The sequence below is a fragment of the Cervus elaphus genome, chromosome X, assembly GCF_910594005.1.
Source record: "Cervus elaphus chromosome X, mCerEla1.1, whole genome shotgun sequence".
NCBI classification, from domain to species: domain Eukaryota; kingdom Metazoa; phylum Chordata; class Mammalia; order Artiodactyla; family Cervidae; genus Cervus; species Cervus elaphus.
In genome coordinates this window covers 127,874,048-127,900,489 of record NC_057848.1, presented here as the reverse complement: position 1 = coordinate 127,900,489, position 26,442 = coordinate 127,874,048, and the positions used below count along the sequence as shown (strand labels likewise).

The 26,442-nt window shown below is 39.4% G+C and overlaps 1 protein-coding gene across 2 annotated transcripts in view; it reads right to left on the bottom strand.

The window, feature by feature from the left end:
- ZC4H2 (zinc finger C4H2-type containing) overlaps positions 1-26,442 on the bottom strand; it is a 67,601-nt gene that overhangs the window by 18,166 nt on the left and 22,993 nt on the right. Inside the window, exons 2-4 of one of the 2 annotated variants that reach the window (XM_043896903.1) lie at positions 5,425-5,596; positions 3,386-3,558; positions 2,368-2,530 (exon numbers count right to left, since the gene is read on the bottom strand). In XM_043896903.1, the coding sequence (XP_043752838.1) occupies positions 2,368-2,530; positions 3,386-3,558; positions 5,425-5,596 (508 nt within the window). The remainder of the gene's footprint in view (positions 1-2,367; positions 2,531-3,385; positions 3,559-5,424; positions 5,597-26,442) is intronic. The other variant, XM_043896904.1, reaches the window with a different exon arrangement.

Here is a 26,442-nt window from a genome sequence, read left to right as displayed (position 1 = left end):
TGGGTAAATTTTCAACTATAATCTCTTCAAAAATTTTGTAATACCCTTTCTTCTTCTGGAATCCCTATAATTCGAATGTTGGTGCATTTGATATTGTCCCAGAAATCTCTGAGACTATCCTTAGTTCTTTTCATTATTTTTACTTTATTCTGCTTTTCAGAAGTAATTTCTACCATTTTGTCTTCCAGCTCACCGATTTGTTCTTCTGATTCAGATATTCTGCTATTGATTCCTTCTAGAGTATTTTTAATTTCAGTAGTAGTGCTGTTTGTCTCTGTGTGTTTATTCTTTAATTCTTCTAGGTCTTTATTGATTCTTGAATTTTCTCCATTCTGTTTTCAAGGTTTTTGATCATCTTTACTACCATTATCCTGAATTATATTTCAGGTAGTTTGCCTATTTCCTCTTCATTTATTTGGACTTCTGTGTTTCTAGTTTGTTCCTTAGTTTGTGTAGTATTTCTCTGCCTTTTCATTATTTTTTTTTTAACTTATTGTGTTTGAGGTCTCCTTTTCCCAGGCTTTGAGGTTGAATTCTTTATTCCTTTTTGTTTCTGTCCTCCGAAGGTTGGTCCAGTGGTTTGTGTATGCTTCATATAGGTAGATATTGGTGCTGAATTTTTGTTTGTTTGTATTTTTTTCCTGTGGTGGACAAGGCTGAGTGAGGTGGTAATCCTGTCTACTGATAATTGGGTTTGTATTTTTGTTTTGTTAGTTGTTTAAATGAGGCATCCTGCATAGGGTGCTATTGCTGGTTGGGTGATGCTTGGTATTGTATTCAAGTGATTTCCTTTGTGTGAGTTCTCACTATTTGATACTCCCTCGTGTTAGTTCTCTGGTAGTCTAGGGTCTTCGAGTCAATGCTCCCACTCCAAAAGCTCAGGGCTTGATCTCTCTCCGAAGACTAGCCTAGGCCCAATCTACCAAGAGGAATTTCACCTGAAATGAAAGGACCTTTACTTGAGTTCCAAAAGCCAGTGTGCAAGAACACAATGGAGATCTCTGACTCAGTGGAACCTTGATATTGCCTGCCACATGGACAGGCCTCCTTGGATTGCAACAGATGATTAGAGGGTCTGTCGTTGGCAGTGGTCAGCAGAACTCTTGTAGAATTTTTAATGATGGCCATTCTGGCCAGTGTGTGGTGATGCCTCATTGTAGTTTTTATTTGCATTTCCCTAATAATTAGTGATGTTGAGCATCTTTTCATGTGCCTATTAGCCATCTGTATATTTTCTTTGGAGAAATGTCTATTGAGGTCTTCTGCCCATTTTTTGATGGGATTGCTTGTTTTGTTATTGATTGTGTGAGCTATTTTTATATTTTGAGTATTAAGCCTTTGTTTGTCCCATCATTTGCAGATATTTCCTTTCAGTTCATATTTTGACTTTTCATTTCTGTTTGTGGTTTCTTTTGTGGTGCAAAAGCTTGTAAGTGTGATTAGATCCCATTTGTTTATTTTTGCTTTTACTTCTATTGCCTTGGGAGACTGACCTAAGAAAACAATGGTATGACTTATGTCAGAGAATTTTTTGCTTATCTTCTCATCTAGGAGTTGTATGGTATCATGCCTTATATGTAAGTCTTTAAGTCATTTTGAGTTTACTTTTGTGTGTGGTGTGAGGGAGTGTCTTAATTTCATTCTTTTACCTGTAGCTGTCCAGCTTTCCCAGCACCACTTGCTGAAGAGACTGTCTTTTCTCCATTGTGTAGTCTTTCCTCCTTGTTGAAGACATTGAATGTAGGTATGTGGGTTTACTTCTGGGCTCTCTATTCTGTTCCATTGAGTATAAATACTTTTCCATTACATACTATACTATTTGATTATTTACTATTGATCAGGGTCCAGATTCTATGACTTAATGTTGGCAAACCACAAATAGTTTTTGCCCAGTAGAGATTCAAATTATGTGTGTTCCAAAGAAAAGGTAATCACAAAGATTACAGTTTTATTGCTCTATAGGACATTAACCATTTCTGGATTTAACATTGCAAACTTATTTCAGCATTCCTTTCCTTTCCTGACTATATAATCATTTGCTCCTCTAATGCTTTTGGAATAGATTTGTAATGGTGCTTGTTCCCTCGTTAATGATATACACTCACTATATATTTTCTGAGTCATGTTTCTAGATTTTTGAAAATTATACTTTAGCAGAGCCCACCAACATTCCTGTATTCTAACTCTTCTGGGAATACAAGGTGAGACCAGTGGATCTCCTCTAGCATACACGACCTTTTCTTCTGTGTCCCAAACAAAAGCTGTTTTAGGAAGACCCCAAATAAGACCAAAGCACCAGACCCAATCTTCTGTGGGGCTGCTTGAGGATACCTTGCTTCCTCCACAGTCAATACACAGCTCACTCACCTTCATAGGTGGGGGCTGCTGCCTGAAGGTGGCTGTCTGCCGAGTGTCCTGCTTCCTAGCCACTTGGAGTTGTTGGGCGGCAGCGGCTGCGGCGGCCAAGGATTCAGGGATCGGGGGCTCCTGAGGCTCTGTCTGCCACTCTGCTTTCTGTTTCTCAAAGTAACTTTGGAGAAAAGAGACACTAGCTGGATCATTCTGAAAGCAAGGATAATCTTATCCCTCTTAAGGACTCCATGCTACAGAATAAAGAGGGTTGGGCTGTGGCTCGCTGTAGAAAGTTCCTGCACCCTCTCCAGCACAAGGTTCTTCTCCATGCATACTAGGCCCACTGTCTGTTGGGAAAGGTAATCTTCCTGCTCCTTGGCTCTGACAGACTCAGGAAAATCTAGAAATCCCAGGGCTCTCTAAGTTCTCGAAGGGCATTTGCCTACCCTCCATCCCAAGTTCCTCTGCAGTATTCCTATTAAGTGTCCTCAGGCCTCTGCTGACATACCTGTAGGAATAAGAAGCTCATCACTTCCACAGGCAACCTGCTCTACCTTAAGGAAGTTTGCTTCCTTCTACTGAACTGAACTCTGTGTCTCTTTAAAGTAAGCCTAATTCTTAACTCTGAATCTTAAGACAAAGTTCTAAGCTAGTCTCTGGAGGCCATGAAAGCTCACCCTTCTGTATTTTCAAAGGTTTCTGGACACATCTTTTAGGCCTTGACTTGGGAAGTGTCCTCTTAAAAGTCACAGACACACAGACACATAAAGTCATAGACATAGTCCTATATTCTCAAAACTGCACAAAGAACTTTGAAAACCATCTAGTAATTCTAGTCTAATCATCTAACAGCCCAACACAGAGACTTACCCAAGGTCATGCAATAAGTCAGCCACTGACTGGCCTGGGGCTATGACAGGCTTTATGTGTGTATATGTACATACGTGTGTGTGTGTGTGTGCACATGTGTGTGTGTGTGTGTGTGTGTGTGTGTGTGTGTGTGTGTTGCAGGGACAGGAGGCAGGCAGCTTACTCCAAGGAGAGCTTCTCCTCCTCTTCACATAGGTCAGGGAGCCTCTGCAGGCCCAGAGTCATGCGCAGGGCATCCACATGTTCCTTCAGTGGCTTATACTCATCATGTAGCCGCCGGGTAGACTCTAGCAGCTTGTTTAGGTCATTCTCAGACTGTTTGATAGTGTTTTCCATCTGGAACACAGAGTGAGGTAGGCACACAGAAAAAACTCCAAGATTCTCAGTGAGGCTCTACAGCTGAGTGGTTAAAATCACAGGCTCCAGAGCCAGACCAATCTATGATCAACTTCTGAATCCACCACATATTCTTTGTGACTCTTGTCAAAATTCAGTTTCTTCATCTATGTAATGGTGATAATAACAGTACCTATCTCATATAATGTTGGTGAAGATTCAATGACTGAATTAATATAAACGCTCAGTATAGGGGCTATCACAGAGTAAAGGCTCAGTTTTGTTTGTTGTTCTTTAGTTGCTACGTCGTGTCCAACTCATTGCTACCCTATGGACTATATCCCACCAGGCTCCTCTGTCCATGGGATTTCCCAGGCAAAAATAATGGAGTGGGTTGTCATTTCCTTCTCCAGAGGATCTTCCTGACCCAGGGATCATACCCACACCTCCTGCATTGGCAGGCAGATTCTTTGCTGCTGAGCCACCAGGGAAGCCCCCAAAAGCTCAACAAATGGTAATTATTATTCAAATATAGAACCTTAAAGGTGGGATGGTCCTTAGAACTCATGAAGTACACACACTACCACCATTTTACAGGTCAGAGAATTGAGACTCAGAGAGAAGGAACTACCTCAGAGAAATGTTTCTTAGGAACAAAATCTAGAGAAAGCCCCAGGGCTTCTGTCTCCCAGGCCAGTGGCCCTTCTCCTAGATCAGTGTTTCCCAAAATGCAGTTACCAGATAAGCAGCATCAGCTGGGAACTCATTAGGAATGCAAGTTCTCAGGTACCACCCCAGATATAAGCAATCAGAGATTCTGGGGTGGAGTCCAACAATCTGTGTTTTAATAGGACCTCTAGGTGACTTATGAGGCATGTTCAAGTTTGAGATCCACTGGTCCAGATTTTCAGTCCCTTTGTGACTCATATCTTGGTTTTTCTCTATCCTTGGTTAGCTGGTAGCAGAACTGCCAACTCTTAATAAGACCCTCATATCCTGTGATCTTGTGACACAGAAAATCCCAAGTAACTATTATCCAAATTGCATTCATATTTCCTTTAAGATCCTAGGCCTGGCAATATCAGGAAATAAATATTGCCAGAGAAATGAGTTTCCCAAGAATGGGAACTTAGCTCCTTCAAATGTAATTTAAAAACAAAACAAAACTATTTCTCATTATTATAGGCTCTAAGAGTTGGAAAGAGCCTTACAGATCAGCACCTCGAATCTCCCTCCTGGTGAAGGAATCACCAATACCATTGCCCAGACAGGTGATCATTCAGACTGTGCTTTAATAACTCTAAAAAGTGGGAAACCTATCACCTTAGCAGGCAGTTCATTCTCCACATTCTAAGAGTCTCTCCAAAAGAGAGACTCAAATGAGGGAGCCCCAGCTTTGTAGGCTGGCAAAGATGATTTGTTTGGCCTAGTTGAAAGCTTCGGAGCCCTAAATTTAAGTTAAACCCCAGAGGCAATTGCCTGCTCAGTCCTCCCGCCCACCAATCCCACCACCAGAGGTATCTGCCTGCTCTGCTTTTCCCCAAGGTTAGCTCTCAACTCCCAGACTCCCAGAATCAGAGCACATCAGAGCTGAGTAAGACCTCAGAAGTGACTGAATCCCTCTCATGGCACAGAGAGGGAAAATGAGGCCCAGAGAGAAGGAACTTGTCCAAGTGATACACAGTCAATCAGTGACAGAACCAGGGCTGGATCTCAGAACTCCTAGATTCTTCCATTTCACCACAGCCTGATGTCTACTCCTCTAAGTTGGCCACAGTCACATCTTGAGGAGAGGTCACAACACTCACTACAGTCTATTCCTCCTCAAAGTGCCCAGAAACAGGCTTCAGGCAGCCAGCTACATACCACATTGATATCAGCGTGGATGAGTCGGAGTTCCTCCACATGGGCCATCTTCTCCTGTAGCAGGAGGTCCATCTCCTGCTTGTATTCCTTCAGGTGCCTCTCCTCTGATTCAAGGGCCTCAAACTCAGCCTTCAAACGGGTTTTGATCTTTTCCATCTGTAGGGTCTTGTTCCTGCAGTCCCCCAAATGGAGGAAACAGATCAGCAGGAGGAGGAAGGAAAGAGGGAATGGAGTACAGAGTTAGACCCTGAGCCAGGGCTATCTTGTTAAGTCATCTTTCTAAGTTTCCCTCTCTTTAGGCAGAAACAACGTGAAGATATGCCCACAAAGGTAGGGGATTCTTCTAACATAAAAGCTCAGTGAGTCTCAAATGTGGGTAATTGAGTTCCTTGATGGAGCATTTGCAAATGTGGGGCAGGCTTTAGCTGTTAGATTGATTCAAGGGAGAGTACCACTAGCATTTAGTGGACATGAGACAGAAATGCTAAACAGTCCCAATGAACAGGGAAGTCTCATATCACAACATCCAGAAAAAACAAAACAAAACAAAATAACTCTAGATAAGCACTACCCAATACATTTTCTATAATGAAGGAAATCTTCTGTACCTATGCTTTATAATACAGTAGCCACCAGGCACATGTAGATTTGTTATTGTTCAGTCCCTCAGCCGTGTCTGACATCTTATGACCCAATGGACTGCAGCATGCCAGGTTTCCATCTCCTTCACTAGTTCCCAGAGATTGCTCACTCATGTCTATTGAATTGGTGATGCCATCCAACCATCTCATCCTCTGTCATCCCCTTCTCCTTCTGCCTTCAATCTTTACCAGCATCAGGGTATTTTCCAATGAGTAAGATCGCATTAGGTGGCCAAAATATTGGAGCTTCAGCTTCACCATCAGTCCCTGCAATGAATATTCAAGGTTGATTTCCTTTAGGATTGACTGGTTTGATCTCCTTGCAGTCAAAGGGACTCTCAAGAGTCTTCTCCACCACCACAGTTCAAAAGCATCAATTCTTCAGTGCTCAGCTTTCTTTATACTCCAAATCTCACATCCATACATGACTACTGGAAAACCATAGCTTTGACTATATGGATATTTGCTGGCAACGTAATGTCTCTGCTTTTTAATATACTGACTAGGTTTGTCATAGCTTTCATTCTAAAAGACAAGTGTCATTTAATTTCATGGCTCCAGTCACCATCCACAATGATTTTGGAGCCCAAGTAAATAAAACCTGCCACTGCTTCCACTTTTCCCCCTTCTATATGCCATGGAGTGCCAGATGCCATGATCTTAGTTTTATGAATGTCGAGTTTTTAGCCAGCTTTTTCATTTTCCTCTTTCACTTTCATCAAGAGGCTCTTTAGTTCTTCTTTGCTTTCTGCCATTAGGGTGGTGTCATCTGCATATCTGAGGTTATTGATATTTCTTCTGGCAATCTTGATTTCAGCTTGAGCTTCATCCAGCCTGGCATCTCCCATGACATAATCTGCATATAAGTTAAATAAGCAGGGTGACAACATACAGCCTTGACCTACTCCTTTCCCAATCTGGAACCAGTCCATTGTTCCATGTCCAGTTCTAAGTGTTGTCTCTTCTCCTCACACAGGCTTCTCAGGAGGCAGGTTAGGTGGCCTGGTATTCCCATCCCTTTAAGGATTTTCCACAATTTCTTGTGATCTACACAGTCAAAGGCTTTAGCGTAGTCAATGAAGCAATGGTAGATTTTTTTTTTTTCTGGAATTCCCTTGCTTTTTCTATGGTCCATCAGATGTTGGTAAGTTAATCTCTGGTTCCTCTGCCTTTTCTAAGTTCAGCTTGCACATCTGGAAGTTCTTGATTGACGTACTGTTGAATCCTGGCTTGAGGGTTTTGAACATTGCTTTGCTAGCATGTGAAATGAGTGCAATTGTGCAGTAGCTTGAACATTCTTTGGCATTGCCTTTCTTTGGGATTGGAATGAAAACTGACCTTTTCCAGTCCTGTGGCCACTGCTGAGTTTTCCAAATTTGCTGGCATATTGAGTGCAGCACTTTCTCAGCATCATCTTTTAGGATTTGAAATAGCCCAGCTGGAATTCCATAACATCCACTAGCTTTTTTTTTTTTTTTTTTTTTTTTTGTAGTAACGCTTCCTAAGGCCCACTTGACTTCATACCTCATGTTGTCTGGCTTTAGGTAAGTGATCACACCATCATGGTTATCTGGGTCATTAAGATCTTTTTTGTATCATTCTCCTGTGTATTCTTGCCACATCTTCTTAATGTCTTCTGTTTCATGTAGATACTGAGCATTCAAACTATGGCTAATGCAAGTGAGGAATTGAATTTTGAATTTTGTTTAATTTTAATTAATCAATTAAAATTAAGTTTTAACAGTCACATGGGAATAATGGCTCTCATATTGGAGCACATAACTCTATAGGGTCTCCTCATCAGTTCCAGAAGAGGCAGGAGATGGGACGAACTGCAGTTTATTTCTTTCCTTAGAAAAATAAAGCCTATTTCTGGTTGTTAATTCACAGTTGCATATCATCGTGCTTAGTGATCCCACTTTATTCTAAGGAAATAAGTTAAGGAAGCAAAAAGTTAATACACATGGGTATGTTTTCTGGGTACAAGTGAAATTGGACTATTTGGCAGACACTAAAAGGAATCATTATGAAGACTTGTGACACAGAAAATGTTGAAGATACTCGGTAAAAAACAAAAAGGTATATACACTAAGATGAAATTTCAAAATACACATGCATGTGACTAAACAAAATTGGCAAGAGTACAGTTTCAAGGCTCTTTGGGACCACTGAAGCCTGCCTAAGTGAAAGAGCCTTAAAATTTTGGAAGGAAGCCACTCTAGGGCACACTGTTGTCCTCCAACTTGCTCTCTACTTTCTGGTTCTCAGGTTCTGTCTAACTATTATCTATTACTCAGATTAGGTATCTCCTTTATTCTACCTCTCTAGCTGGCTTTCTCGTCTGCCTCAGTTCATCCATCCCATGGTTATTCTTGATCCACACCCTGGCCTCTGACCTCAGCCTGTTCCTGTCTTCATTCTCTCTCCTTTATTAACACTGCCTGTGGCTCCTGGCTCAAAAAGTGACCCTCAATGGCACAGAACCACAGAAAGAATTATATTAGGTGGGTAACTGATGATAGGAGAATTTTTTTCTTTCAGTATTCAAAAATTTCTTTTCAAGTTATTATATTGCTTTTACCTTAGGAAAGCTTAAAAGGATGGGTATTATTATTCCGTTTGTAAAAAAGGAAATTGGGGATTTGGGATGGTAAGTTGCCCAAGACAAGAGAGCTAGTAAATGGGATGTTGGCATTTGAACTCAGGGCTCTCTAATGCCACCCACTACTCCACACAGCCTGATGGGAGTTACCAGGCTTAAGGGCATAATAAACATATTGAGTGTTCTTGGGATATCTGCTCAACTGCCTTACAGAGGGATGATAATGGTTTTTACTGGTCAATTAATCCACTATTCAGAGCCCCTCACATCTAAACTTCTATTCTCTTCCTCTAGATTACTCAGGGCTCCCTAGATTCTCAGTCGCTTTGCCAGAAATCCAGGTTGGGGAATCTGTTGTGGGCCCTACATCTTTTGCAACAGTGTGATAACTTCTTTGATATAATTGTTCTCCAGTTTGTGGGTCATCTGCTTGATGGCTCTATGATGGGGTTAAGGCAACCTTTTTCAAGAAGAGTTATGCCACACGCAGAACCTCCTAGGTTTGTTGCAGCCAGAGCCCCTGTCCCCATGGTGGCCACTGCTGATCCATGCCTCTGCAGGAGAGACTCAACCAAAGGCAGTTTAGCCTTGGAGTACAAAATGAAGCAGGACAGAAGCTAACAGAGTTTGGACAAGAGAACACACTGGTCATAGCAAACACCTTCTTCCAACAATACAGGAGACAATAGCACACATGGACATCCCCAGATGGTCAACACCCAAATCAGATTGATTACGTTCTTTGCATCCAAAGATGGAGGAACTCTATACAGTCAGCAAAAACAAGACCAGGTGCTGACTATGACTCAGATCATGAATTCCTTATTGCAAAATTCAGAATTAAATTGAAGAAAGTAGGGAAAACCACTACATCATTCAGGAATGGCCTAAATCAAATATCTTATGATTATACAGTGGAAGTGACACATAGATTCCATGGATAAGATTTGATAGACAGAGTGCCTGAAAACCTATGGATGGAAGTTTGTAACATTTTACAGAAGGCTGTGGTTAAAACCATCCCCAAGAAAGAGAAATGCAAAAAGGCAAAATGGTTGTCTGAGAAGGCCCTACAAATTGACAAAAAAAAAAGAAAGAAGAGAAGCAAAAGGCAAAGGAGAAAAAGAAAGATATATCCATCTGAATACAGAGTTCCAAAGTATAGCACACAGAGAGATAAAGTAAGGCTTCCTCAGTGATCAATGCAAAGAAATAGAGGAAAACAACAGAATGGGAAAGACTGGAGATCTCTTCTAGAAAATTAGAGATACCAAGGGAACATTTCATGGGAAGATAGGCTGAATAAAGGACAGCAATGGTATGGACCTAACAGAAGCAGAAGATATTAAGAAGAGGTGGCAAGAACACACAGAAAACTATACAAGAAATATCTTAATGACCCAGATAACCACGATGGTATGATCACTCACCTAGAGCCAGACATCCTGGAGTCTGAAGTTAAGTGGGCCTTAGGAAGCATCACTATGAACAAAGACAGTGGAGGTGATGGAATTCCAGCTGAGCCATTTCAAATCCTAAAAGAGGATGCTGAGAAAGTGCTGCACTCAATATGCCAGAAAATTTGGAAAACTCAGCAGTTTCCACAGGACTGTAAAAGGTCAGTTTTCATTCCAATCCCAAAGAAAGGCAATGCCAAAGAATGTTAAAACTACTGCACAAATGCAATCATCTCACATGCTAGCAAAGTAATGCTCAAAATTCTCCAAGCAAGACTTCAACAGTATGTGAACCAAGTATTTCCAGATGTACGAGCCAGATTTATAAAAGGCAGAGGAACCAGAGATCAAATAGCCAATATCCATTGGATCATAGAAAAAGCAAGAGAATTCCGGAAAAAACAATTTACTTTTGCTTCATTGACTACACTGAAGTCTTTGAGTATGTGGATCACAACAAACTGGAATATTCTTTAAGAGATGGAAATACCAGACCACCTTTCTTGCCTCCTGAGAAACCTGTATGCAGGTCAAGAAGCAACAGTTAAAACCAGATATGAAGCAATGAACTGCTTCCAAATTGGGAAAGGAGTACATCAAGGCTGTATATTCACTCTGCTTATTTAAGTTATATGCAGAGTACATCACGCAAAATACCAGACTGAGGAAGCACAAGCTGAAATCAAGACTGCTGGGAGAAATATCAATAACCTCAGATATGCAGATGACTCCACCCTTTTATCAAAAAGCAAAGAGGAACTAAAGAGCCTCCTGATGAAAGTGAAAGAGGAGAGTGAAAAAGTTGGCTTAAAGGAAACTATAAGTAAGGTGAAAAGACAGCCCTCAGATTGGGAGAAAATAATAGCAAATGAAGAAACAGACAAAGGATTAATCTCAAAAATATACAAGCAACTCCTGCAGCTCAATTCCAGAAAAATAAATGACCCAATCAAAAAATGGGCCAAAGAACTAAACAGACATTTCTCCAAAGAAGACATACAGATGGCTAACAAACACATGAAAAGATGCTCAACATCACTCATTATTAGAGAAATGCAAATCAAAACCACAATGAGTTACTATTTCATGCCAGTCAGAATGGCTGCTATCCAAAAGTCTACAAGCAATAAATGCTGGAGAGGGTGTGGAGAAAAGGGAACCCTCTTACACTGTTGGTGGGAATGCAAACTAGTACAGCCGCTATGGAAAACAGTGTGGAGATTTCTTAAATAACTGGAAATAGAACTGCCATATGACCCAGCAATCCCACTTCTGGGCATACACACTGAGGAAACCAGATCTGAAAGAGACACGTGCACCCCAATGTTCATCGCAGCACTGTTTATAATAGCCAGGACATGGAAGCAACCTAGATGCCCATCAGCAGATGAATGGATAAGGAAGCTGTGGTACATATACACCATGGACTATTACTCAGCCGTTAAAAAGAATTCATTTGAATCAGTCCTAATAAGATGGATGAAACTGGAGCCCCTTATACAGAGTGAAGTAAGCCAGAAAGATAAAGAACATTACAGCATACTAACACATATATATGGAATTTAGAAAGATGGTAACGATAACCCTATATGCAAAACAGAAAAAGAGACACAGAAATACAGAACAGACTTTTGAACTCTGTGGGAGAATGTGAGGGTGGGATATTTCAAAAGAACAGCATGTATACTATTTATGGTGAAACAGATCACCAGCCCAGGTGGGATGCATGAGACAAGTGCTCGGGCCTGGTGCACTGGGAAGACCCAGAGGAATCAGGTGGAGAGGGAGGTGGGAGGGGGGATCGGGATGGGGAATACGTGTAAATCTATGGCTGATTCATATCAATGTATGACAAAACCCACTGAAATGTTGTGAAGTAATTAGCCTCCAACTAATAAAAAAATTAAAAAAAAAAAAAGTAAAAAAAAAAAAAAAAGTTGAAAAAAAAATAAATAAATTATCAGTTTGCCTTTATCAGTAAAAAAAAAACAAAAACAAAAACTCAACATTCAAAACATGAAGATCATGGCATCTGGTCGCAACACTTCATGGCAATAGATTAGGAAACAATGGAAACAGTAACAGACTTTATTTTCTTGGGCTCCAAAATCACTGCAGATGATGACTGCAGCCATGAGATTAAAAGATGCTTGCTCCTTGGAAGAAAAGCTATGACAAACCTAGGCTGCATATTAAAAAGCAGAGTGTCAACAAAGGTCCGTCTAGTCAAAGCTATGGTTTTTCCAGTAGTCACATATGGATGTGAGATTTGGTCCATAAAGAAAGCTGAATGCCAAAGAATTGATGCTTTTGAACTTTAGTATTGGAGAAGACTCTTGAGAGTCCCTTGGACTTCAAGGAGATCAAACCAGTCAATCCTAAAGGAAATCAATCTTGAATGTTCATTGGAAGAACGGAAGCTGAAGCTACAACATTCTGGCCACCTGATACGAAGAACTGACTCATTGGAAAATCCCCTGATGCTGGGAAAGATTGAAGGCAGGAGGAAAGGGGGACCACAGAAGATGAGATGGTTGGATGTCATCACCGACTTGAGAAACATGTTTGAGCAAACTCCAGGAGCTGGTGACGGACAGGGAAGCTTGGCGTGCTGTAGTCCATTGGGTCGCAAAGTGTCGGACATGACTGAGTGACTGAACTGAACTGAGATGATATATAGAGCAGTCTAAATTTCACTTATCCCTACCTCAATTTACAAAAGGGATAACAGATTCAGAGTGATACAGGGCCTCACTCTGATTCATACAGCCAGTATGTGGCAGTGCTGGGCCTAGAATCCATTTGTGCAGAACCATATTATGAAAGGAACATTGGCTTTAGATTCAGATAGAGAATAATTCCTGATTCTGCCTCTGACTAGCTATTTGCCCTTAGACAATAAGAATAACAACTATATTTATAGTTCAATTGTATTCATTGTGCACTGATTATGTACCAATTATAGAGGGCTTAATGATACATTCATTCAACAAGTTGTTATGGAACATCTATCACATGCCAGCCACTGTACTAGCTGAAGAGATAGAGCAGAGAACAGGACAGTCTGTGGACAAGAAGCTTCTTCTCATGAGGAAAATAGACCCTGAACACGTGTAAAACAAAGTCATGAATAACATGGATGAGATGCAGATTGCAATGGAAGGACACACCAAAGGGTTCTAACATTTTTGAGGGGCACCATAGTCAAGGGGGCAGTCAGGGGAAGCTCCCCTGAGAACCTGAGAATGTGACATCTAAGCTAAAACCTGGAGAATGTGTAGGAGGTTGCTGGTTAGTAGCAGATAGAAACTGAGTAGAGCATATCAGGCAGAGAGAATACTATTAGCAATGGCCCTAGAACTGAAAAGGATATGACACATTAGAGGAACTGAAAAAAGGTCAGTGTGGCTGGAACATCTACTGCTAGAGCTGTGTGTATAGGGGGAGAAGGTGTCTGAGATGAAGGTAGGGAAGTTGCCAGAATACAGCCTGGGGACTGAGATAAGGAGTTAGTACACTTATCTTCCAGAAAAGGGGCAATTGTTATAGAATGTTAAGCAGCAGGACTGACATAATCTGATTATCTCATTTCACTTATCTCAACCCTGGTCTCCTCAAAAGTAAAACAGGAACAATAATAGCACTTACCTTTCACAGGTTGTGTGGTAAGAGTTAAATGAGCTAAGACAGGAAAAGTCCCCAAGCAGAGCATATGGCACATGGTGGGCAGTCAACAAATAGTATCTCTCCCTGCCCACACTGCCCATCTCTTCTCTTATGGCTATCTCCTTTACCATAGTGGTTTAAACTTTGTTATAAAGAGCCTACAATGGGTACAATGTATGTATAATGTATGTGTATGCATGTGTGCACATGTACTAGCATAGGCAGCAAGGTATATTACCACTTGCTAAGATTATAATAATAATCATTAGCATAAGAATAATGGCATTTTATAGGACTAGCTCAAGCCTTCCTAATTTGTAATCTATTCAGTTAAGATACTAGCAATTAGTACTAAAATCAGGGGTGAGAAATCATCAGGGGTTAGAGGTCTCTCTCACTGACACTTTGTATAAATCAACATAGTATACCTTTCCCTGCTTGGGTGAGTACGTTTTATCTAATCCTCCCTCCTCTATCCATGTCTTCCACCTATGTCCAATATTGCTTATAGACAACCCCAAGTTGCTGGGCAGAATACACTGAAATCTCAGATTAAATAAAAATAAACCAAAGGTTTTCACCTGGTGGGGTCACAGTTAAAGTGTTGCTTGGAACTGGAAAATCAAAGGCACAAAGGCTTCCTCAAAGCACCATGGTATTTTCTCTCCTTGGGGAGGAGGACTGTCACCAGCAAAATGGCAACTTTATCCTTTGGGTATGAGGCCCAGGGTAGCCACAGTCCAAGGTGTTTGGAGCCTTTTTCTATTGTCCACTGTGGCAAGAAATGCCAAGGACTGCAGACCCCAACTAAGGAGCAAAAGGGCTGACTCCCTGTTATGAGAGGGAAGCAGTTATTTACTGCTATTTCTAAAGTTATTTTCTTGGGGTTGGGGGGGCATGGAGCCTGGCCCATCCTTTAGTGAAGGGACAGCTGTATTATTGCAGCCTTTGATGGTACTATAGTTACCTCTTAGTAGTGGTCTATCTTGCTTATGGATATGCAATGGCTTTGTTGTAAAGACTGTCCTTCCTTTGTTGGATTACTTTTTCACCTCTGTCAAAAATCACTTGGCTATACTTCTATGGGTCAATTTCTGGCTTCTCAATTTTGTTCCAATTATCTATATGTCTGTCCCTTTGTTGATATCACCCAGTTTTAATCACTGTAACTATGTAATACATTTTGAAATCAGGAAGTGTGATTTCTACCACTTTATTTTTATATCTCAAGATTCTTTTGGCTATTCTAGTTCTTTTGCCTTGCCATATAAATTTTAGAATAATTTTGTCTATATCTACCAAAAATCTTTCTGGGATTTTGATGGGAATTTTGTTAAATTTGTATATTGATTTGGGAGGGTTGGTGTCTTCATTATATTGACTCATCTTATTAACCCTGGATACAGTGTCCTTCTATTCAGATCTCCTTTGATTTCTTTTATTAACACTTTGTAGCTTTCAGCAAAGAGTGTTATATATTTTTTGTTAAAACTTTGTCACACTTAGGTATTTCATGCTTCTGAATGCTTGTAAGTGGTTTCATACTTTGTAATTATAGTTTCCACATGCATATTGCTATTTATAATGCTTATCTCAATTCTGCAGTCTTGTTGACTCACATATTAGATGTAGGAGTTTGTTTTGTTTTCGACTTATCAGGATTTCTTACATGACAAATCATGTTATCTGAAAACAAGAACAGTTTTATTTCTCTTTCCATCTTGTATACCTTTTATTTACTTTCTTGTCTAACATCTAGAGCTATATTGAATAGCAGTGCTGAGAGTAGACATCTTTTCTTTGCTCATGATCTAAGTGGGACAGCATTCATTCTTTCACAATTGTAATGTTAGCTAGCCAAAGGCTATTCACAGATGTATTTTTATCAAGTTGAGAAAGTACTCCCATCCCCACTCATAGTTTTTTAAGAGATTTTATCATACATATTTGCTTAATTATGTCAAGTGTTTTATCTGTATTTCTGGACATAATCATGATATTTTTCTTCCTTAGCCTTTTAATATGATATGTAACATTGATTGATTTTTGAATAACAAACTAGCCTTGCATCTCTAGAATAAATCTCTTTTGGTCATGGGGTCAATTCTTTTTATGTATAGTTGAATTCTATTTGTTAATACTTTGATGATGATTTTTACATCTATAATCATGAGAGATTTTAGTTTGTAATTTCCATGTACTCTCTTTACCTGAAATTGGTATCAGGACATTAAGACATAAAATTAAGACGTAAAAGACATAAAATTAAGACATAAAAATTAAGACAAAATAAATGGAAATGTGTTCTTTCCAATTCTGCTTTCTGGAGAGACTGTTAAGAGTTGAGATTAATTATGTTTAACCATTTGGTAGAATTCTCCAGTGAAAGCAAATGGGCATGGAAGTTCTGGTTTGGGGAGTTTAAAAATTAATTTAAAAAATTAATTTTCTAAATAGTTTCAGAGTTATTCAAATTATCTATTCTATATTGGATGAGTTATGGTAGTGGTTTTTTTTTTTTTTTTTTGAGAATTGGCCCATTTCATGTAACTTGTTTAATTTACACAACTAGAGTTGTTCAGAGTATTCCCTTGCTATTCTTTTGAAGTCTGTGGGTTTAGTAGTGATATCTTCTGTTTCATTCCTGATGTCCATAATTTGTGTCTTCTATCTTTTACGTTTGTTAGTGTTGCTAGAGGTTTTTCAATTTTACATATTTTTCAAATGATCAGCTTTCTGTTTAATTGATTTCCCTATTGTTTTCTTCCTGTTTTGAATCATTTATATCTGCTTTTATTTGTATTATTTCCTATTTTCTGCCTGCCGTAGGTTTGTTTTGCTCTTCTTTTCTAGTTACTTGAGGTGGGAGCTAAGATTATTAATTAGAAGTATTTCCTCTGTTCTAATGTAAGTATTTGGGGCTCAAATTTCCCTCTCATCACTGCTTTTGAGGGATCCCACACATTTTGATATGTTTCATTTTCATTTTTGCTCAGTTCTGTGTATTTTTAGTTCCCTTGAAACTTCATCTTTGAAACATGCATTATTTTAGAAGTGTTTTTTATGTAATTCAAATATTTATAGATTTTCCTGGTACTTTTTTCCTAATTTCTATTTTGAATTTATTAATGTCAGAGAAAACACTCTGTATTTCCATTCTTTAAATTTGTTAAGTTTTTTATATCTCAGAATATCATCTATCTATATTGGTATATGTTCCATGAACACTTGAAAAGTATGCATATCCTGTTGTTGAGTGGAGTGTTCTATAAATGTTAATTAGATCCTGTCATTGATGATATTGTAGAGCTCTATACCCTTGCTGATTTTCTGTCTAGTTCTGTCAAGTGAGAGACGTATGTTAAAGACTCCAGCTATAACTGTGGCTTTGTCTCTCTCCTCCTTTGGTTCTAACAGATTTGTCTCACATATTTTACAGTTCTATTGTTGGTGTATACCCATTTAGGACTGCTAGGTCTTCCTGGTAGATTGACACTTTTGCCATTATCTAATGTACCTCTTCACACACTAGCAAAGTAACGTGCAAAATTCTCCAAGTGAGGCTTCAACAGTATGTGAACCAAGAACTTCCAGATGTTCAAGCTGAATTTAGAAAAGGCAGAGGAACCAAGACCAAACTGCCAACATCCATTGGATTATAGAAAGCAAGAGAATTCCAGAAAAAGCATCTACTTTTGCTTCATTGACTACACTAAAGCCTTTGACTGTGTGAATCACAACAAACTGTGGAGAATTCTTCAAGAGATGGGAATACCAGACCATCTTACTTGCCTCCTGAGAAAACTGTATGCAGGTCAAGAAGAAACAGTTAGAACCAGATATGGAACAATGGACTGCTTCCAAATTAGGAGAGGAGTGTGTCAAGGCTGTATATTGTAACCCTGCTTATTTAACTTATATTGAGAGTACATCATGCAAAATGCTGGCTTGAATGGAACTGAGATTGCTGGGAGAAATATCAATAACCTTAGATATGCAGATGACACCCCCCCTTATGGCAGAAAGCGAAGAGGAACTAAAGATCTCCGTATGAAGGTGAAAGAGGAAAGTGAAAAAGCTGTCTTAAAACTCAACATAAGATCGGGCCCTCCCAAGTTCTTCTGGTCTGGCAGCAGCTTGTCTGCACCGTATCAGGACCTTCTGTTGAGAGACAACTTGTGTAGACGGTTACTATCGTGCCTGATTGGTGTTGAACAAGACACGTATGTGAGCTCTGTGCAGGCCTGGGATCTGGCACTTAGGGACCTCTGATATACATGATGTGAGAAGAGGGAACGCCAAGTTCTCATCTGCCCAGCTGGCTTGAAGCTGTTAGGATGAGCCCTGCAGCTAGATGAATGTCACCTCTATCTCTTCCCTCCATCTTCTCTTCTCTACCCAACAGTGTGAATCTCTTTCGGTATTCTGAGCTGTGGAGAACACTTAGAGAACTGATTACTGGCTAGATGTGTCTCTCTCCTTTTGATTCCCTGTCTTCTCCTCTTGGTCACCTCTATCTCCTTCCTCCCTCTTCTCGTCTCTATGTAACTCTGTGAACCTCTCTGGGTGCTCCAGGCTGTGGAGAGCACATAGGGAATTGATTACTGCCTAGATTGCTCTCTCCCTTTTAGACGCCCCCTCTTCTCCTCCTGGTCACCTCTATCTCCCTCCTTCCTCTTCTCTTCTCCATGTAATTCAGAGAACCTCTCTGGGTGTCCCTCATTGTGGAGAATCTTTTCTCAATTAACCTAGATGTTTTATCATTGGTGCTGTATGGATGGAGAAATCTTGAGTCTACTGTAAGAATATGACTGAAAACCAGAGGCAGGAGGCTTAAATCCAAAACTTGAGAACACCATAAAACTCTTGAATATAGGGAACATTAATCAACAAGAGCTCATCCAAAAGCCTCCATACCAACACTGAAACAAAGCTCTACCCAAGAGCCAACAAGTTCCAGAGCAAGACATACCATGCTAATTCTCTAGTAACACAGGAACATAAACCTGAGCATTAATATAGAGCCTGCCCAAAGTCACACCAAACCCATAGATACCACAAAACTCATTACTGGACACTTCATTGCACTCCAGAGAGAAGAGATCCAGCTTCACCCACCAGAACACTGACACAAGCTTCCCTAAACAGGAAACCTTGACAAGGCACTCATCCAACTGCACCCACAGGGAGTAACCTCCACAATAAAGAGGAACCACAAACTTCCAGCATACAGAAAGCCCACCCCAAAACACATCAATCTAAACAAGATGAAAAGGCAGAGAAATATTCATCAGGTAAAGGAACATGATAAATGCCCACCAAACCAAACAAAAGAGGCAGAGATGGGGAGTCTACCTGAAAAAGAATTCAGAATAATGATAGTAAAAATGATCCAAAATCTTGAAGACAAAATGGAGTCACAGATAAATAATCTGGAGACAAAGATTGAGAAGATGCAAGAAATGTTAAACAAGGACCTAGAAGAAATTAAAAAAAAAAGAGTCAATCAATAATGAATAATGCAATAACTGAGATCAAAAGCACTCTGGAGGGAACCAACAGTAGAATAACTGAGGCAGAAGATAGGATAAGTGAGGTGGAAGATAGAATGTTGGAAATAAATGAAGCAGAGAGGAAAAAAGAAAAATAATTAAAAGAAATGAGGACAATCTCAGAGATCTCTGGGACAATGTCAAACGCACCAACATTTGAAGTATAGGAGTCCCAGAAGAAGAAGACAAAAAGAAAGGCAATGAAAAAATACTTGAGTTGATAATAGTGGAAAATTCCATAAAATGGGGAAGGAAATAGCCACCCAAGCCCAACAAACCCAGAGAGAGTCCCAAACAGGATAAACCCAAGGTGAAACACCACAAGACACATATTAATCAAATTAACAAAGATCAAACACAAAGAACAAATATTAAAAGCAGCAAGCAAAAGGCAACAACACACCAGGGAATTCCCATAAGGATAACAGCTGATCTTTCAATATTAACTCTTCAGGCCAGAAGGGAATGGCAGGACATACTTAAAGTGATGAAAGAGAAAAACCTACAACCCAGATTACTGTACCCAGCAAGGATCTCATTCAAATATGAAGGAGAAATTAAAAGCTTTACAGACAAGAAAAAGCTCAGAGAATTCAGCACCGCCAAACCAGCTCTTCAGCAAATGCTAAAGGATCTCCTCTAGACAGGAAACAGAGAAAAGGTGTATAAACTTGAACCCAAATCAACAAACACAAGATAAAACAAACTTTGAAATACTGGCCTTGAAAAGAGACAAAGAAGGATACTACATAATGATAAAAGGATCAATCCAAGAAGAAGATATAAGAATTATAAATATATATGCACCCAACATAGGAGCACCACAATAAGTAAGGCAAATGCTAACAAGTATGAAAAGGGAAATTAACAGTAACACAAGTATGAAAAGGGAAATTAAAGTGGGAGACTTTAATACCCCACTCACATCTATGGATAGATCAACTAAACAGAAAATTAGCAAGGAAATGCAAACTTTAAATGATACAATGGACAGGTTAGTCCTAATTGATATCTATAGGACATTTCACCACAAAACAATGAATTTCACCTTTTTCTCAAGTGCACATGGAACCTTCTCCAGGATACACCACATCCTGGGCCATAAATATAGCCTTGGTAAATTCAAGAAAACTGAAACCATTCCAAGCCTCTTTTCTGATCACAATGCGGCAAGATTAGATGTCAACTATGGGGGGGGGGGGGGGGACTAGTAAAAATACAACCATATGGAGGCTAAACAACACGCCTCTGAATAACAAACAAATCACAGAAGAAATAAAAATAAATAAATAAAAATATGCATAGAAACGAATGAAAATGACAACACAATAACCCAAAACCTATGGGACACTGTAAAAGCAGTGCTAAGGGGAAGGATCATAGCAATACAGACTTACCTCAAGAAATAAGATAAAAGTCAAAAAAATAATCTAAGTCTACACCAAAAGCAACTAGAAAAGGAAGAAATGAAGAACCCCAGGGATAGTAGAAGGAAAGAAATCATAAAAAAATTAGGGCAGGAGTAAATGAAAACAAAACAAAACAAACAAACAAAAACAAAAACAAAGGAGACCATAGCAAAAATCAACAAAGGTAAAAGCTGGTTCTTTGAGAAGATACATAAAATTGACAAACCATTAGCCAGACTCATCAAGAAACAAAGGGAGAAGAATCAAACCAAGAAAATTAGAAATGAAAATGGAGAAATCACAAAAGACAACAGAGAAATACAAAGGATCATAAGAGGCTACTATCAGCAACTATATGCCAATAAAATGGACAACTTGGAAGAAATGGATGAATTCTTAGAAAAGTATAACTTTCCAAAACTCAACCAGGAAGAAAGAGAAAATCTTAACAGACCCATCACAAGCACGGAAATTGAAACTGTAATCAGAAATCTTCCAACAAACAGAAGCCCAGGACGAGACGGCTTCACGGTTGAATTCTACTAAAAATTTAAAAAAGAGTTAACACCTATCCCACTCAAACTCTTCCAGAAAATTGCAGAGGAAGGTAAAGATCCAAACTCATTCTATGAGACCAACATTACCCTAATACCAAAACCAGACAAAGATGCCACAAAAAAAGAAAATTACAGGCCAATATCACTGATGAACATAGATACAAAAATCCTTAACAAAATCCTAGGAAACAGAATGCAACAACATATTAAAAGATCATACATCATGTCCAAGTGGGCTTTATCCCAGGGATGTAAGGATTCTTTAATGTATGCACATCAATCAATGTAATAGACCACATTAACAAATTGAAAGATAAAAAAACATATGATTGTCTCAATAGATGCAGCAGAAATCTTTGACAAAATTCAACACTCATTTATGATAAAAACCCTACAGAAAGCAGGAATAGAAGGAACCTACCTCAATATAATAAAAGCTATATATGACAAACCCAGAGCAAACATTATCCTCAATGGTGAAAAATTGAAAGCATTTCCCCTGAAATCAGGAACAAGACAAGGGTGCCCACTCTAACCACTACTATTCAACATAGTGTTGGAAGTTTTATTCACAGCAATCAGAGCAGAAAAAGAAGTAAAAGGAATCCAGATAGGAAAAGAAGAAGTGAAACTCTTGCTGTTTGCAGATGACATGATCCTCTATATAGAAAACCCTACAGAATCCACCAGAACATTACTAGAGCTAATCAATGAAAATAGTAAAGTTGCAGGATATAAAATTAACACACAGAAATCCCTTGCATTCCTATAAACTAACAATGAGAAAACAGAAAGAGAAATTAAGGAAACAATTCCATTCACCATTGCAACGAAAAGAATAAAATACTCAGGAATAAATCTACCTACAGAAACAAAGGACCTATATAAAGAAAACTATAAAACACTGATGAAAGAAACCAAAGAGGACACAAATAGATGGAGAAACATACCGTGTTCATGGATTGGAAGAATCAATACAGTGAAAATGAGTATACTACCCAAAGCAATCTATAGATTCAATGCAATCCCTATCAAGCTACCAACTGTATTTTTCACAGAATTAGAACAAATAATTTCATGATTTGTATGGAAATACAAAAAACCTCAAATAGCCAAAGTAATCTTGAGGAAGAAAAATGAACCTGGAGGAATCAAGCTGCCTGACTTCAGACTCTACTACAAAGCTACAGTCATCAAGACAGTATGGTACTGGCACAAAGAAATATAGATCAATGGAACAGAATAGAAAGCCCAGAGATAAAGCCACACACTTACAGACACCTTATCTTTGACAAAGGAGGCAAGAGTATGCAATGGAGAAACGACAATCTCTTTAACAAGTGGTGCTGGGAAAAGTGGTCAACCACTTGTAAAAGAATGAAGGTAGAACACTTTCTAACACCATACACAAAAATAAACTCAAAATGGATTAAAGATCTAAATGTAAGACCAGAAACTATAAAACTCCTACAGGAAAACATAGACAAAACACTCTCTGACATGAATCACAGCAGGATCCTCTATGACCCACCTCCCAGAGTAATGGAAATAAAGGCAAAAATAAACAAATGGGACCTAATTCAACTTTAAAGCTTTTGCACAACAAAAGAAACTATAAGCAAGGTGAAAATACATCTTTCAGAATGGGAGAAAATAATAGCAAATGAAGCAACTGACAAAGGATTAATCTCAAAATTATACAAGCAGTACATGCAGCTCAATTCCAGAAAAATAAACAACCCAATCCTAAAATGGGCCAAAGAACTAAACAGACATTTCTCCAAAGAAGACATGCAGATGGCTAACAAACACATGAAAAGATGCTCAACATCACTCATTATCAGAGAAATGCAAATCAAAACCACAATGAGGTACCATTACACGCCAGTCAGGATGGCTGCTATCCAAAAGTCTACAAGCAATAAATGCTGGAGAAGGTGTGGAGAAAAGGGAACCCTCTTACACTGTTGGTGGGAATGCAAACTAGTACAGCCGCTATGGAGAACAGTGTGGAGATTTCTTAAAAAAACTGGAAATAGAACTGCCATATGACCCAGCAATCCCACTTCTGGGCATACACACTGAGGAAACCAGATCTGAAAGAGACACGTGCACCCCAATGTTCATCGCAGCACTGTTTATAATAGCCAGGACATGGAAGCAACCTAGATGCCCATCAGCAGATGAATGGATAAGGAAGCTGTGGTACATATACACCATGGACTATTACTCAGCCATTAAAAAGAATTCATTTGAATCAGTTCTAATGAGATGGATGAAACTGGAGCCCATTATACAGAGTGAAGTAAGCCAGAGAGATAAAGATCATTACAGTATACTAACGCATATATATGGAATTTAGAAAGATAGTAATGATAACCCTATATGCAAAACAGAAAAAGAGACACAGATGTACAGAACAGACTTTTGGACTCTGTGGGAGAAGGCGAGGGTGGGATGTTTTGAGAGAACAGCATGTATATTATCTATGGTGAAAGAGATCACCAGCCCAGGTGCGATGCATGAGACAAGTGCTTGGGCCTGGTGCACTGGGAAGTCCCAGAGGAATCGGGTGGAGAGGGAGGTGGGAGGGGGGATCGGGATGGGGAATACATGTAACTCCATGGCTGATTCATGTCAACGTATGACAAAACCCACTGCAATGTTGTGAAGTAATTAGCCTCCAACTAATAAAAATAAATGAAAAAAAAAAAAGTAGGAAATCAAGAGGTACCTGGAATAACAGGCAAGTTTGGTCGTGGATCCAAAATGAAGTATGGCAAAGGCTAACAGAATTTTGCCAAGAAAACACACTGGTCATAGCAAACACCCTCTTTGAACAAAGTAGTTGTCTGAGGAGGTTATACTAGTAGCTGAGAAAAGATGAGGAGCTAAAAGGCAAAGAAAAAAAGGCAAAACAAACAAACAAACAAAACAACAGCTGAATATAGAGTTCCAGAGAAAAGCAAAGAGAGATAAGAAAGCCTTAAGTGAACAATCAAAGAAACAGAAGAAAACAATAGAATGGGAAACACTAGAGATATCTTCAAGAAAATTGGAGTTACAAAGCGAACATTTCATGCAAAAATGGGCACAATAAAGGATAGAAATGTCAAGTACCTAACAGAAACATAGGAGATTAAGAAGCAGCAGCAAGAATACACAGAAAACTATACAAGAAAGGTCTTAATGACCCAGATAAACACAGTGGTGTTGTCACTCACCTAGAGCCAGACATCCCTGGAGTGTGAAGTCAAGTGGGCCTTAGGAAGCATCACTATGAACAAAGCTAGTGGAAGTGATGGAATTCCAGTTGAACTATTTCAAATCCTAAAGATGATGCTGAGAAAGTGCTGCACTCAATATGCCAGCAAATATGGAAAACTCAGTAGTGGACACAGGAATGGGAACGGTGAGTTTTCATTCCAATCCCAAAGAAAGGAAATGTAAAAGAATATTCATACTATCATACATTTGTGCTCATTTCACATGCTAGCAAAGTAATATTCAAAATCCTTTAAGCTAGACTTCAACAGTACAGGAACCAAGAATTTCCAGATATACAAGCTGGATTTAGAAAAGGAAGAGGAACCAGAAATCAAATAGGACTGGATCATAGAGAAAGCAAGGGAATTCCAAAAAATACCTATTTCTGCTTCATTGACTACGCTAAAGCCTTTGACTGTGTTCAGTTCAGTTTAGTCTCTCAGGTGTGTCTGACTCCTTGTGACCCCATGCACTGCAGCACGCCAGGCTTCCCTGTCCATCACCAACCACCAAAGCTTGCTCAAACTCATGTCCATTGAGTCGGTGATGCCATCCAACCATCTCGTCTTCTGTCATCCCCTTCTCCTCCTGCTTTCCATCTTTCCTAGCATCAGCATCTTTCAAATAAGTCAGCTCTTCATATCAGGCAGCTCATCATATCAGCCAGCTCTTCATATCAGGCAGCTCATCATATCAGGCAGCTTCAGCATCAGTCCTTCCAATGAGTATTCGGGACTGATTTCCTTTAGGATTGATTTGTTTGATCTCCTTGCAGTCCAAGGGACTCTCAAGAGTCTTATCCAACACCACAGTTCAAAAGCATCAATTCTTCAGCACTCAGCTTTCTTTATAGTCCAACTCTCTTGTCCATATATGACTACTGGAAAAACCACAGCTTTGACTAGATGGACCTTTGTCAGCAAAGTAATGTTTCTTGTTTTTAATGTGCTATCAAGGTCTGTCATAGCTTTCTTCCAAGGAGCAAATGTCTCTTAATTTCATAGCTGCAGTCACCATCTGCAGTGATTTTGGACCCCCCCAAAATAAAGTCTGTCACTGTTTCCATTGTTTCCCCATCTATTTGCCATGAGATGATGTGACTGGATGCCATGATCTGAGTTTTTTGAATGTTGAGTTTTAAGCCAGCTTTTTAACTGTTCTCCTTCACTTTCACTAAGAGGCTCTTTATTCTTCTTCCTTTTCTGCCATAAAGGTGGTGTCATCTGCGTATCTGAGGTTATTGAAATTTCTCCAGGCAATCTTGATTCCAGCTTGTGCTTCATCCAGCCTGGCATTTCATATGATGTACTCTGTATATAAGCTAAATAAGCAGGGTGACAATATAAAGCCTTGACGTACTTTTCCTATTTGGAACCAGTCTGTTGTTCCATGTCCAGTTTTAACTGTTGCTCCTTGACCTGCATACAGATTTCTCAGGAGGTGGGCAAGGTGGTCTGTTATTCCCATCCTTGAAGAATTTTCCACAGTTTGTTGTGATCTACACAGACAAAGGCTTTGACATATTCAATAAAGCAGAAGTAGATGTTTTTCTTGAACTATGTTGCTTTTCCTATGAGCCAATGGATTTTGCAATTTTGATCTCTGGTTCCTCTGCCTTTTCTAAATCCAGGTTGATCATCTGAAAGTTCACAGTTCATGTGCTGCTGAAGCCTGGACCACATCCTTGACTGTGAGAATCACAAAAAAAATGTGGAATATTCTTAAAGAGATGGGAATACCAGACCACCTAACCTGTCTGCTGAGAAATTTGTATGCAGGACAAAAAGCAACAGTTAGAACTGGACAACAGGACTGGTTCAAAATTAGGAAAGGAGTATTTCTAGACTGTGTATCATCACCCTGCTTA